Source organism: Arachis hypogaea, chromosome 4 (assembly GCF_003086295.3).
Source record: "Arachis hypogaea cultivar Tifrunner chromosome 4, arahy.Tifrunner.gnm2.J5K5, whole genome shotgun sequence".
Classification (NCBI taxonomy): domain Eukaryota; kingdom Viridiplantae; phylum Streptophyta; class Magnoliopsida; order Fabales; family Fabaceae; genus Arachis; species Arachis hypogaea.
Window position 1 is genome coordinate 1,941,527 of NC_092039.1, and position 13,637 is coordinate 1,955,163.

General features: G+C 35.8%; 1 protein-coding gene across 3 annotated transcripts; it reads left to right on the forward strand.

The window, feature by feature from the left end:
• The first annotated feature begins 1,422 nt into the window (after positions 1–1,422).
• On the forward strand, positions 1,423–12,389 carry LOC112795673 (SART-1 family protein DOT2). Of its 3 annotated transcripts, none has more exons than XM_072234794.1 (13): positions 1,423–1,877; positions 2,014–2,887; positions 4,296–4,419; positions 4,510–4,564; positions 5,906–6,019; positions 6,100–6,196; positions 6,306–6,372; positions 6,985–7,044; positions 7,283–7,895; positions 8,256–8,650; positions 9,623–9,843; positions 11,106–11,190; positions 11,836–12,389. In XM_072234794.1, the coding sequence occupies exons 2-13, from the start codon at positions 2,070–2,072 to the stop codon at positions 11,908–11,910; spliced, it is 2,724 nt and encodes a 907-aa protein (XP_072090895.1). In that variant the 5' UTR covers positions 1,423–1,877; positions 2,014–2,069; the 3' UTR covers positions 11,911–12,389. The 3 variants fall into 3 exon arrangements, with proteins under 3 accessions (XP_072090895.1, XP_025693522.1, XP_072090896.1); XM_025837737.3 differs by having other exon boundaries at positions 1,505–1,877; positions 2,062–2,887; XM_072234795.1 differs by having other exon boundaries at positions 1,587–1,877; positions 2,026–2,887.
• Positions 12,390–13,637: the final 1,248 nt, after the last annotated feature.

A 13,637-nucleotide genomic window follows, 5' to 3' on the forward strand; every position in this document is an offset into this window, starting at 1 on the left:
TCGCCGCCCTCACCATCCTTCGCCTCACCGTTGCTAACAACTTCTCTTTCCTTGACCGATACGCCCTCCTGGATGCTGAGCCTTTCGCTTCTGCCACTGTCCTCCACAAGCGCTACCAAAAGCTGGCGCTCCTACTCCATCCCAATAAGAGCCCCCCCACATGGCATCGGGTGAGGCATTCAAGCTCGTTGCCGAGACTTTTGTTTGCCTCCAAATTTTGTCTTCTTGTGTATATGAAGTGTATGCTAAATTATTAATGATGTATGAATTAGCTATATTGATATTGTCAAGATTAACGCATGAAATGCTTTAAGGTTGTTGTAACAATCCAGACCACCCGCTAGCATGATATTGTCTGCTTTGGCACACAAAACCTCACGATTTTGCCTTTGACGATAGGGATGCTAGCCGAAGCCCCCCACACTCACTCGTCAAAACGCGTCATGCTAGGGAGAGGTATCCACACCCTTATAAGGCATGCTTCGTTCCCCTCCCCAACCGATGTGGGACCTTACAATCCACCCCCTAAGGGAGCCTAGCGCTCTCGCTGGCACAACGATCCGGGCTCTGGTTCTGATACCATCTGTAACAGCCCAGACTACCCGCTAGCATGATATTGTCCGCTTTGGCACACAAAGCCTCATGGTTTTACCTTTGACGATAGGGATGTTAGCCAAAACCTCCCACACTCACTCATCAAAATGCGTCATGCTAGGAAGAGGTATCCATACCTTTATAAGGCATGCTTCATTTCCCTCCCCAACCGACGTGGGACCTTATAGTTGTGGAGGTAGGTAGTGATGACAATAGTCTGAAGAAGAGAAAAAAGAAGAGAGGAAGGAGGAGGAAAAAATAAATAAAAAGAGCAACTATTTAGAGTTGACACTGACACGGTCAATTGGCACATTAGACTCAACCTGACATGTCAGACGAATAACTGTTTGCCAACCGATAATAGAAGTCGATCTGTCTATTTTTTTTATGGATGGAGATCTAACTGAAATTTAAAAATGATTAACATGCGTAGGGGTGGGTAAGGTAGGGTTTGAAGCCAACCCTAATCCTACCCACGAGTTGAGAATATCACAACCCTAACCATACATGTTCTTAACCTATGGGTACTTGACCTTACCCGCGGGTTACAAAAAAGATGCAACATTATTATATAACTTGATGATAATTTAAAGTAGAAGTGAATTTTGTATATAAAAAAATATTAAATTATTAATTTATGATATTTTTTTAGTAGCTAAAGATCTTTTACATTTAGTGAAATGTCTTTGGTTCACATTCATTTAAAACATATTTTTATATAAATATATAACATATACATATATATAGATACAGGTTGGTCGGATAGAGTTGAGACTCAACCGGTCAACCCACACCTTATTTTACCCACTTCGTATCAAATTGACAACTCTATTCGATTGGATAGGGTCGAATTAGGTAGGTAGGATGCATGTTGCCATCCTTAAATATGCGCTATGTTTTACGAAAAAAAAAAAAAAAGGTTTGGTGGTGTTCTATTCGGCCAACGGCCCAACTCGATTGGACTTATCACGGAAAACACTTCTATCTACAGTAACACCGGACTTATATTTCCCTAAAAGAAATAATCCTCAAAAAAAAAAAAAAAAAGAAGAAGAAGAAATAACAAGGTTCAACCGTTCAAGAGAATTGAAATTTGTCTCTCTTTGATCCTCTCTTTCGTTGCATCCTTTGTTCTCTGCTCGCACTTCTAAAGCTCCCGAATCTCCGCCGACTGTGTGGCTGAGACAGGAACAGGCAGCATCGCATCTTCCCATCTCCGGCGACGGTGACTCTGTCTTCTAGCGGCGCAGCAACCTTCGTCAATTTGAAACCTCTCGAGAGAGGTAAGCTCTTTTCGTCTTCAAAGGGTTCCATCAAACTCTTCCTCTTCTTCGTCGTTTCAATGTTTTAAGGCATTCGCAATGTCCTTCTTTACTAACTTTTCTAATTCGTTAACTTTAACTTAAGAATTCACTCTAGTTTTTGAAATAGGGTTGCGGTTATATATTAGTCTGGTTCTATCTGTAGAGGTTATCATGGATGTGGAGTGGTCTGAATCGCGGTACGAGGCCCGTGAAGGTAAAAAGGATAAAGATGATTCTCCGGTGAGAGAGCAATATGATGATGATTTGGATGAGAAGTCTAGCAAGCACAGAAGTAAGGATAGGAAGAAGAGTAGCCGAGGAGATGAGAAGGAACATCATCGAAGTAAAGACAGGGAACATCCAAAGAGGACTACCGACGACGGGAGAGAGGTAGAGAAGGACAGAGTGGCTGGCAGGGAACGGAAGAAGGAGGATAGGGACGAGCGCGAGAAGGACAGGGGAAAAGATAGTAAGGCTAGGGACAAAGATTATGATAGAGAGAAGTATAGGGAGAAAGAGCGCGAGAGGGACAGGGATAAGAAGGACAGGAGTAAGGATAAAGAAAAAGATCGCGAGGCAGAGAAAGAGAGTGATCGGGCACGCGAGAAGGAAAAGGGAAAAGAGAAGAGTAGGGATAGGGATAGAGAAAGGGACAAGGCGAAGGAGAGGGAGCGCGAGAAGCATAGGGATCGAGAGAAGGAGAGGGAAAGCTATAGAGATAATGGAGACAAGGATAAGGGGAAGGATAAAATTAGAGAGAAGGAGAGGGATACAGATCGAGATAATAAGGAAAGGTCAAGAGATAGAGGAAGTAGAAAGACTCACGAGGATGATTATGAATTGAGTAATGATGATAGAGCAGACTATGATGACAAGAGAGATGAAGAGGTGGGCAAGATAGCAAAGGCTTCAAAGCTCAACGAAGATGAGAAAGATGGTGAATCCTCAGCACATCTGTCATCAGCAGAACTTGAAGACCGCATCCTGAAGTAAGTTGATTTGTTCTTACTTGATAAGTTTGCTTGCATTTATTTATTCAGTTACTATTGATTTATTTTTGTAGTTTGAACTCTTATCAACTGGTCTAATTTGCGATATAAGTTTGAGATGTATTGCTTTTTGCTTCTGGAAAGTTTATTACTATTGGGATTATGTTCATGATGTCAGGAGTTCTTTTGTAGGAAGCAGGAAATATGAAACTCTTTGATTTAGGATACTTTTATTAAGAGATAACTTTTGATAACTTACGTACTACATTCTAGAGAACGTTCAAAAGTATTTTTCTTTGAAATTTTTGTTTTTAAGATGTCGGTTAAGCAAATAGCATGTCTTGCCATGCTATCAAATCAGTAGAACATGTAACAAATAACATTTAACATAGTGGAAAGATTTAAGGAAGCTACATAGAATAATACAATAAGTTGATGTTAACATCTAGTGCTTCTGTATTAGAACCAGAATAAAAGGAATACTAAAGTTCTTTCTTTTTAAAGGTTCAAAAATGAATGTCATTTTGTTTTGCTTGGGTCTTTCTGTTTAATTAGTTTGTGTAGCGTCATTGAGATTGCTTATAAACTACACCCAATACTTTATTGCCATGTCATCACAAGGATGGTAGAATCCACTTCATTTTATATCACCAGGTTGTACAGAATGCCATTGTAGAACTATCCTTTAATATAATATTTTTCTTGTAAGATAGATGGCTTTCATATTCCTAAAATATTCTTACCCTTGATTTGAGTTTTGAATTATTTATTTTTTGTTTTAAGTGCAAGGATTTTTATTGTATCATACATTCATACTATCATATACCATATAACTAAGGTAAAATACATTTACCTCCTCTGAAGTTTGGTGCATTTTGAACCTTTTTCTAAAAATATACATTGAACTCCTCTGATGTAAGTATTACTCATGTACTCTTTTGAAGCATAAGTAATGAGTAATTAATTAAAGATAACAGTGATTCAGCAAGGTATATGAATATGAATATTAGCCAAAAGTTTGTATATATAGACGGTAGACCAGTTATAATATGGAGGTTCTTTTAGCAGAAGGGAAGAACAAGGGAAGGCACTGAGGGAGTGTTATTTGTGGGTATTATAAGTACAGAGAAAGGAAGGTACTTGTCCAGTTGTCCTTACTAAAACAGATGTATACTCTTTTCGTCGGAACAAATCCATTTCTTTTCTTCTTTTCTTGAAACCTTCAAAATTCAGCTCAATGATTCCAGTCATCTGTTCCCTTTGCATTCCTCCCTTACCATTTGAATATTTCATAAAATAATTTTCTCATTGAATTTTATCTGTCTTGAATGTTGATACTAGCATTTTATGTCAACCTGTTGGTTTATTGTTATATGAAATTTATTCTTTTGGCAATATTCTTTTTAAGGATGAAAGAAACGAGGACAAAGAAGCAATCAGAAACTGCCTCGGAGATCTCGTCATGGGTCAATAAAAGCCGTAAGCTTGAAAAGGAACGAGTGTTACAACGCTCAAAGATGTTTGAGGAGCAGGTTAGTTTCTTTATCTTCAAATATAATATGTTCGCAAATTGGTATTTTCACAATTTACATATGTAATCAGTGAAACACAATTTTTTATAGGACAACATTGCTGTAGAGGGAAGTGAAGATGAGGATACAGCTCAAGACACTGTTGGTATATTTCTTTCCTTATTTTCATCCTCCCCATCAATGAAAAATGATAAGTTGGAAACTTAAGGTGCGCCTGATTTGCATTTTCATCGTCTATTTTCATTTTCAGAATTTTCTGTTCTTAAAATTTGTGAAGGAAAAAGAGAAAACAAGAGGTAAACAGAAAATAGGATTTTATTGTTTTTAGTGTTTTCTCCTTTTCCTTCATAAAATTCTAAAAGCCGAAAACACTGAAAATAAAAACGTGTGTCAAATGCACCCTTACTATTTCGAACACTTGATTTGTTGGCATTTTTGGAAAACCTTTAGGAAACAGCTGCAGACTTTTTATGTTAAGGTGTAGTTTCTGATATCCCAAAACCATAGTTTGGGTTAAAGCTACAGGAGACAAGCATTGTTTTGAAATACTAAAACCATGTTTTGGATTTAAAGCTACAAGCATTTGTGCAAACCATGACATGGAGCTTTTCTAAATGCTAAAGATGATATAAATTTTAAAGATGATATAAGTTGGCTACTTCTGCACCTTTCAAATATGTGGATACAGAAAATTATATTGTAGATAAATGAGTTTAAATAATTAATAAAGCATAATGGATTCATTATAAAAAAAAAACGGATTCATATAAGTATCTAAGGAGCAGTATTTTAAGCATCATGACATATTTACTAAAAGATAGTTCCTTGTAAAATAAAATGATATAAAGAATGTTTAAATTATACGAGTTTCTCGCCTGGTGTGTGTGTTATGTGGGCAAATTCAGAGTCAAATTTACATATGTTTTTACATTGCCCTATAGCTGTTGTTTTATGGAACAATTTGTTTAGCATCTTTGATGAATGTTGGGTCTGCCCTGTTACCCTAGTCCAAGTCCTGTTAACTGGGATTGTGGTAGTAGAAAAGAGGCAAAATTCTTGTGCTACTATTTCGACTATTTCGTCGGAGCATAATGCACACACCTTCAATTACAGAAAGTAAGCATGTTTTATGGGATAGGATTAGATGTATAGCATCTATTTTTGGTGTAAAGTTCTTGATCTTTATAAGGAAATCTTTTGTTTTGTTTTGCCTTTGTATAGGGAAACCCTTATCAAAATTTTTTTTCTAAATAATATAAATTTTATAATTTCTCTATTCTTACAATTTCAAATATTGCTAAAAAAATTATTCAAGAATAAAGCTTAACTTCAATGATACTGACACCATTATTAGTTGTGATAAACTCTGCAATAGAACTGCTACAAAATTGGATTTATTGTCATTTGAGACTCATTGGTGATGCCGCATATCTCTGATTGTTGATAATTATGGGGTTAAACAATGTATGTTGACTGCATTTGGCAGATAATCTTGCGGGGGTGAAAGTTCTTCATGGCATTGAGAAAGTTGTGGAAGGTGGGACAGTGGTTCTGACCATCAAAGATCAGCCAATACTAGCAGATGGTGATATTAATGAAGGTACTCTAGTTGGTTCCATTTTATAGTATTCAAGTACGAAATCTGTTAATGACATGAGTTTTTTTGTTCTCACATGGCAGATGTTGATATGCTTGAGAATGTGGAGCTTGGAGAGCAAAAGCGACGAGATGAGGCCTATAAAGCTGCAAAAAAGAAAACGGGCATATATGATGATAAGTAGGTTGACCAGTATATGTATTATTATTATTGTTATTGTTATTATTATTATGAAAATAAGAGTTAAATATAAATCAGAACTTTCATGAAGCTTGGCTCTCAATTTCAGGTTCAATGATGATCCCTCTGTGGAGAAGAAAATACTTGCCAAATATGATGATCCAGCTTCAGAAGAAGTAAGCTTTTCTTTCTTTTTACATTCTGATGGTCTAGAGCACGAGTTACTGAAGTATACTAAGTATTGCGATTCCTATTCTCTTAGGAGGGAAAAACAGCACAGCATAGATTTAAAAAAAAAAAACTTTCAAGAATAGGAATATTACAGTAAATTCCGAGAATTCAATAATACAGAGCACAGGCACTTTGAGTTCTTGTTCCTTCCTGCCTAAAAGAAAATGAAGAGGAGAGAAAAAAGGGGGAATCTTCTCTTCAATTGCTTGGATGAAGAGAAAATGAAAATTATTTCAGAAAATTATAGTAAAGAACAGGATAAAATTTAAAAATTACTCTCTTTCTCTATTTTTGTCTTAGAAAGTGGAGGTACCCTCACTAATATATTTTTTTAAATTTCTCTTTTCGCATCATTCTCTCACATTCAATTATAATCCCCCAATTTGAATATTCACATTCCTTTTTTGGTATACCGCGTGGCCTGATACATTGTGACCTCTATTTTCCTTCCTAGACTAATGGAGAGGCCCAGGGGTCTAGCACATTCCATAGCCATAGATGCTCTGCGGATTCTTTCTTTCAATGCTTTGACTCCTCTGAGTTATTTTTTTATTCAGGGTATAACTTTGGATGAAAAGGGAAGATTCTCAGGTGAAGCCGAAAAGAAACTTGAAGAGGTTGGTTATGATTTTTTCCCCAGTTACATATATATGAAACATGTTGAGATCAGTTAAAGATAGAGATCGAATTTTCTGGGTATAGGAGCTTGCTATGACCAGAAGATTGTTTTCTTATCGTTTACATCGATATCTATCTATTATTCTTTTATTATCACTTCTTCCTCTTGGATACAGCTCAGAACTGTTTTGGTCACATGATGTATCTGATGCATATCCTTGTTATCCCTATTGCCAGCTGCGAAGAAGGTTGACAGGTGTTTCAACAAATACTTTTGAAGATCTTAATTCATCGGGAAAGGTATCATCAGATTACTTTACTCATGAAGAAATGCTTCAATTTAAGAAGCCCAAGAAGAAAAAATCTTTGCGCAAGAAAGATAAGCTTGACGTCAATGCCCTTGAAGCTGAGGCTATATCTGCAGGATTGGGTGTTGGTGATCTTGGTTCTCGGAAAGATGCAAGGAGGCAAGCTATCAAGGCTGAGCAAGAAAGATTGGAGGCTGAGATGAGGAAGAATGCTTATGAGGCTGCTTATGCTAAGGCAGATGAAGCCTCCAAATTACTTCGTTTAGGACAAACAAACACTATGAAGACAGAGGAAGATGAAACTCCAGTTTTTGCTGATGATGATGAAGATCTTCGCAAATCCTTAGAAAGAGCAAGAAGACTAGCTGTCAAGAAGCAGGAACAAGGGATATTTGGTCCTCAGGCTATTGCAAAGCTGGCCACATCAACTCACAATGATGAGACTGTAGATGATCAAAACCCTGGAGCCGGAGAATCACGGGAAAACAAGGTGGTCTTCACTGAGATGGAAGAATTTGTTGGTCGTCTCCAGATTGACGAAGGTAAATTACAATTGTGTATTTCTAATTTAATTATATCCCCAGAAGTGTGAGTTCCCTTATTAAATATAAAATCTAACCATTATCTTTCTTGTGCTTTAGACATGTTTTTGGATGTTCAAGATATTCGGATTAATTAGCAAGCAAAATGTTGTATTTGATCATAAGTATTCTCTGGTTGATACGAGTTATGTTGTTCTTTTGATAGTCTTCTGTCGTGTTCTTGTTGACATTTATGTGCAGGGTGCAATAATTATGAGCAGTAAGCTCATTGGAACTGTCGGAGAATAAATTATGTAAAGAGAAAGTTGATAATAGGTATATGACATTATAACTTACTATGTTGCCTTTCTATTTTTTCAGAAGCACGTAAGCCAGAAAGCGAGGATGTTTTCATGCATGATGATGAAGATGCAAGTGCAAATGCAAATGCAAATGCTCCTGACGAAGGAAAGACTGATGAGGCTGGTGGGTGGACTGAAGTTAAAGAAACAAATGTGGATGAACAACCTGATTCAGAAGACAAGGAAGAGGTAGTTCCCGATGAAACTATCCATGAAGTAGCTGTGGGGAAAGGATTGTCAGGGGCACTGAAACTGCTTAAAGACAGAGGGACACTTAAAGAAAGCATTGAATGGGGTGGCAGAAACATGGACAAGAAGAAAAGCAAATTGGTTGGGATCGTAGATGATGAAGGAAAGGAAGAACAAAAGAAAAAGGAGATTCGCATCGAGAGAACAGATGAATTTGGGAGAATTGTGAGTCTTACATGTCCTTATTTGCTTTAATTATAATTTTCTTTTCTAATATTATTTAGGTGCAGGGATGAAAAAAGATTCACATTAATTTGCATTGAATGAGCTGATACCAAAACATTATGAGTTTGACCTCAGTCTACTAATACCTAGTCAATGTTGCTGTTTTATAACTGAGTAGTTCCATATCAATTCATTTGAGCATAGAAATAAAAAATTTTAAGGGAGGATAACTAGGTGAAATGAAGCACTGTCAGGTAATCATTTTATTGGGGGAACATAAATAGAGCCCACAGTTCCCAGATGCAGTTGGTCTATGTCTGTATGCTCTATTGATATGTGTAGGTTATGGTGTGATTTCTTCTAATAGCCAATAGGAATGATGACATTTTGTAAATATGTGAGTAGTGCAATTCTTTTGCATGTATGTGTTAGGGACTTGGGTATTATGCAATGTCCAAAGTCCAACATCGAATAGTATGGGATACTTGACGTATTTAAGGGGAGTGGTTCTTCCATTTTAATAGTTAGCTTTTAAGGTGTGGTTTCCCGTTTTCTTGGGTGGTTAACAAATGGTATTAGAGACTAGGTTGTCGGTGGCAAGGGGCTACCTTTAGGTTGGATTATGGTAAATACGAAATACGTTGGTTCTTTAGGGCCGGTGTGTTGTTAGGTACTTGGGTATTATGGGGTGCCCAAAGTCCCAAATCAAATAGTATGGGATGGTTGATATTATATTTAAGGAAAGTCGTTCTTCCTCCTTAATAGTTAGTTTTTAAGGTGTGGCTCCTCACGTTCCTTAAGTACTTAACAGCATGTGTGTATATTTAGGTTTGTGTTCTTATTTTTTGATATTTAAGTGTACACACGTTTGAGTATTTTTAGTCAATGCCTTGCACGATACATTACAATGTTTTATTTGGAAATTGTAGTGGAACATCATATCTTAATTTCATTTCCCCTCTACTGCTGCAGTTGACTCCAAAGGAAGCCTTTCGGATGCTTTCTCATAAATTTCATGGTAAAGGACCTGGTAAGATGAAGCAAGAAAAGCGTATGAAGCAATATCAAGAAGAATTGAAGATGAAGCAGATGAAGAGTTCAGATACACCCTCACTGTCCGTGGAGAGAATGAGGGAGACTCAAGCTCGATTGCAGACTCCTTACCTTGTTCTTAGTGGTCATGTCAAACCAGGGTATGTTCTTGACTTCAAAGACTAAAATTTGTTGAGTTTTCAATAAAATTAGTTGTTATGTACTTTTTAATAAAATTCCTGGATTGGTGAAAAAAGTTGGAGCTGCAATGAGGGACATGCTTTCTTAAATTGGACTATAATTTCTCCCTTCCCCTAAAGGATACTTCTTTTTTCAGTAACATGTCGCAGTTAGAACACTAATGTTTGAATGCTTAGAACACCAGTTGCTGGTGTTAGTTTAGTGTTCTATATCTCATTTACGGTTTTCTATACAAGAGTTACCTAGATAATAGATATAGCATAGGTTTAGGCTGCTTTTTAAAAGTGTAGTTGTTTGGGGATATAGGTGCCCTCAAACAACACTACTCATCGCCTGAGGGGTATTTCTATTATGTTGAAAGATTCCTTGTCAGATTACAATTAGTCTATGATGGGTTTCCTGCTCCGTTTTCTACTTATTTCATTTTATATTTCCACATTATTACTCTTTTCAGAGCCTTCATTTCATGCTGGGATAAGTGTTTGGCATTGCATATTAGCAGTTCTGTAGGTGAACTTGTTTTTGTTTGGCTACTTGGAAATTACTCTCATCTCAAAACATCAAAAGCTATCTCATATTTAAATTCCAATATACAGTGGAATAATATTTGGCATGAAACATATGAGGGATGTATTTATTGCTCCGACAAATTCCTTCTCTTCACTGTACCAATATGATTGGATCCTTGTCCATTAAGGGTTGCTCTGGAAAATGTATCCAATTAAATTTTTTCTCTTTGTCTACTGTCTGATAAATTCACTTCTCATTTCAAAACCCCAACTACTATAATAGTCTATCTTATGTTTGATTTCCAGTATTCACTGAAAGTCTAAATTGTTTTCAGCTTGAAACAAACTCTCTTATCCTGGTTTTGTCAGTGATAAATTCTTCTGTCTCTGCATCTGAACTATCTCTGAAATTCCAGAACTACGTTTTCTTTAAAGAAGTGTTTTACTGTTTTTGACATCTGTTATGCTATCAACTAAGTTACAAACCTCAAAACCAAAACATCATCAGATTGTGCTGGCAGTTGGAATCTGATGAAAAACTAGTATTTTTCCTGACTGATATGCCAGTGAAATTAAAGTGTTTTTTTCCTGTATTGTGCACATTTCTTTTAATTTCAATATTTAAATAAATATAGCAAATATTTTCATGGTAGGCTTTCTCTTTCTCTCATTTTCTCAGTCAATATACTCACGGAAGTTGTTTTTATTCACAGACAAACTAGTGACCCAAAAAGCGGTTTTGCTACAGTTGAGAAGGATCTTCCTGGGGGCTTGACACCCATGCTTGGTGATCGGAAGGTAATATAAAGCTTGCAATATTTTGTTCTCTCGTGCATAATTTTGCATTAAACCAAGAAGGAAACTACAATAAGGATATACATAGGTATAACTGCATCTCACCATATTTGTTGCATTTTCATTTTCTCAAGATTCTATTATATTATATTTGGTTTTCATTCCAAGTATTGTTATAACAAGCCCTGCCAAACTGCCATGACCTATGAATGTTCAAGTGTCCCAGTGAATTCTTGTGGTAACTTTAGGCTAAAAGATATATGATTTTTTAAGGCTCTGAGATACATTTGAATGCTTATCCTTCAAAAATTGATATATCTGGTTTCCTGTATAGGTGAATGCTATTTGTAGGAAACTAGGAATGTTTAGAATTCCTAGAAAATCTGAGACGCACTTTTGATTCGAGTGTAGAAGCATACTACTGTAATCTTGTTTTATGCACTGCTCTATGCTGATTACATTTGGAGCTTGTTCAGTATCTTTGATCCTGGAACTTCAAATCAGTTTTTAGTGTTAGAGATGGTGAATGTTATAGTTACCTAGCATGTGTTTATGAGTCCTACCCATCTTTAAGCATAATTTGCTTCATGCATTCAATTTGAACAGATGCATATTCTCTTATTAAAGTTCGTTTTTCACTTGTTTCAGGTAGAGCACTTCCTGGGAATTAAGAGGAAAGCTGAGCCATCAAACTCCGATACCACCAAAAGGCCCAAGACTTGACTCCTTTTTCATCTAATTATGTTTATGTTATGCTAATACATGACTGTATAATGCCTTCATCTATTCTCTTGCTGACAGCAGAGATGAGCAGCGGAAATTTCATCCTGTTTCGGAACTTCACATTTCGTTGGCAAATGGCAAATCATGATGTTCTTGCAAGATGTCCATTGGTAACTTGAATGTAATTAGCTGTCTGAGACTGACGGCTGGGCTTATGTTTTGTCTCCTAAGATCCTAGATTCCTCTCTAAAAAAAAGTTCTAAAAAAGAGGAAGAGTTTGGTTTTAATCCAAGCTAAATTTTTGGATATCATCTATCTTGGGTTGAAACACTTTTTTCATTCGTTTGTTTCTCGTGTACATTTTACGAAGTAATCTATCTGCAATCATGGTATCGTAGAACTAATTGTGACAAATATTACTCTGGGTTCCTAATCCCATGAAAATTATGTCTTAAATAGAATGAATACTACTTTTGATATGAGCGTTTACAATTCCAATTATAAAGGATGTAAATTATTTATAGGAATGAATTTTTTTAATTTTTTTAATTATTTGGTAAGGTGTGATATCTCATTTTATATTTTTTAAGTGAGATTAAGAAAAAGAGAAAATAACGAATAAATCACAAAAACGTGATGCAAGGTTTACGTTCTTCTTCTTCTTCCTCTTTCTCCTCTTCTTTTTCTTGCCGCACGTTCTTCTTCCTCTTTCTGTTCTTCTTCTTCATTACGTGCTTTTCTCTCTATTTTCTTTCTTTGTTATTCTCGATTTTCATTTTTTTTACATCAAACTCTGAAATCGTTTTTTAAGAAGAAGCAGCAGAAGATGAGGAGAAGAAAGAGAAAGAGTTCTGAAATATGTATAAGGTGCACTTCAACGAATTTTGGGTGTATTTCTTAAATTCTTTGGGTGTACTTTTGTAATCCTTTGGGTGTATTTCTATAATCATTTGGGTGAATATGTAACCATTTGGGTGTATTTTTGTAATCGTTTGGGTGTATTTCTGAAGTTCTATTATCTTCAAATTTGGCAAGAAAATTGTTTTCATGAAGGAAGAAGAAGAAGAGTCGTTCATGATGCATGGTGATGGTGAGTAGCGCGCTTTGGAAACAGGAAGTTGTTGAATAACGTGCATTTTATTTACTCTTGAATGTGGAAGTGTGTAATGCGTTAATTAAGTGTAATGCGTGTGTTTTAGTGGACTTGTAAGACTTGTAAGCCAAAAAGACAGGCCCTCTAAGAAAAAATATATAAAAAAATTAAATGATAAGAGATTATATTTTATCAAACAATTAAAAAAATTGTAAAAATTCACTTTGGGTACTAAACGATGAAAATTAATTATTATTATTTTTAATTTTTTTCAAAATGCAACATTTTTTTTAGAATCTGACACAACTCTCAATTATCATAGTGAATTCTTGAGACTTTAAATGCACTTAAGTTGGATTCCTAGTATTAGACCTAGAGAAATAATCTAGAACAAATTTAAATTGTTCCATCAAATTCAAATTGTTGTACTTCTGTTGTCTGTGGGGTGGTATTTTTGGTTTCAATTTGTTGGTTTATTATTTTTTTTGTTACTTACTCTCTCTCTTAATTCGGTAAATTAAAAACTAATTTGTTGTGGTATTGAACTCTATTTAAGAATTTACTGTTGGTCAATAAATTATCGTATATACAAGCGGAATTCGAATATTCGATACTTAAACGAATTAATGAGCTA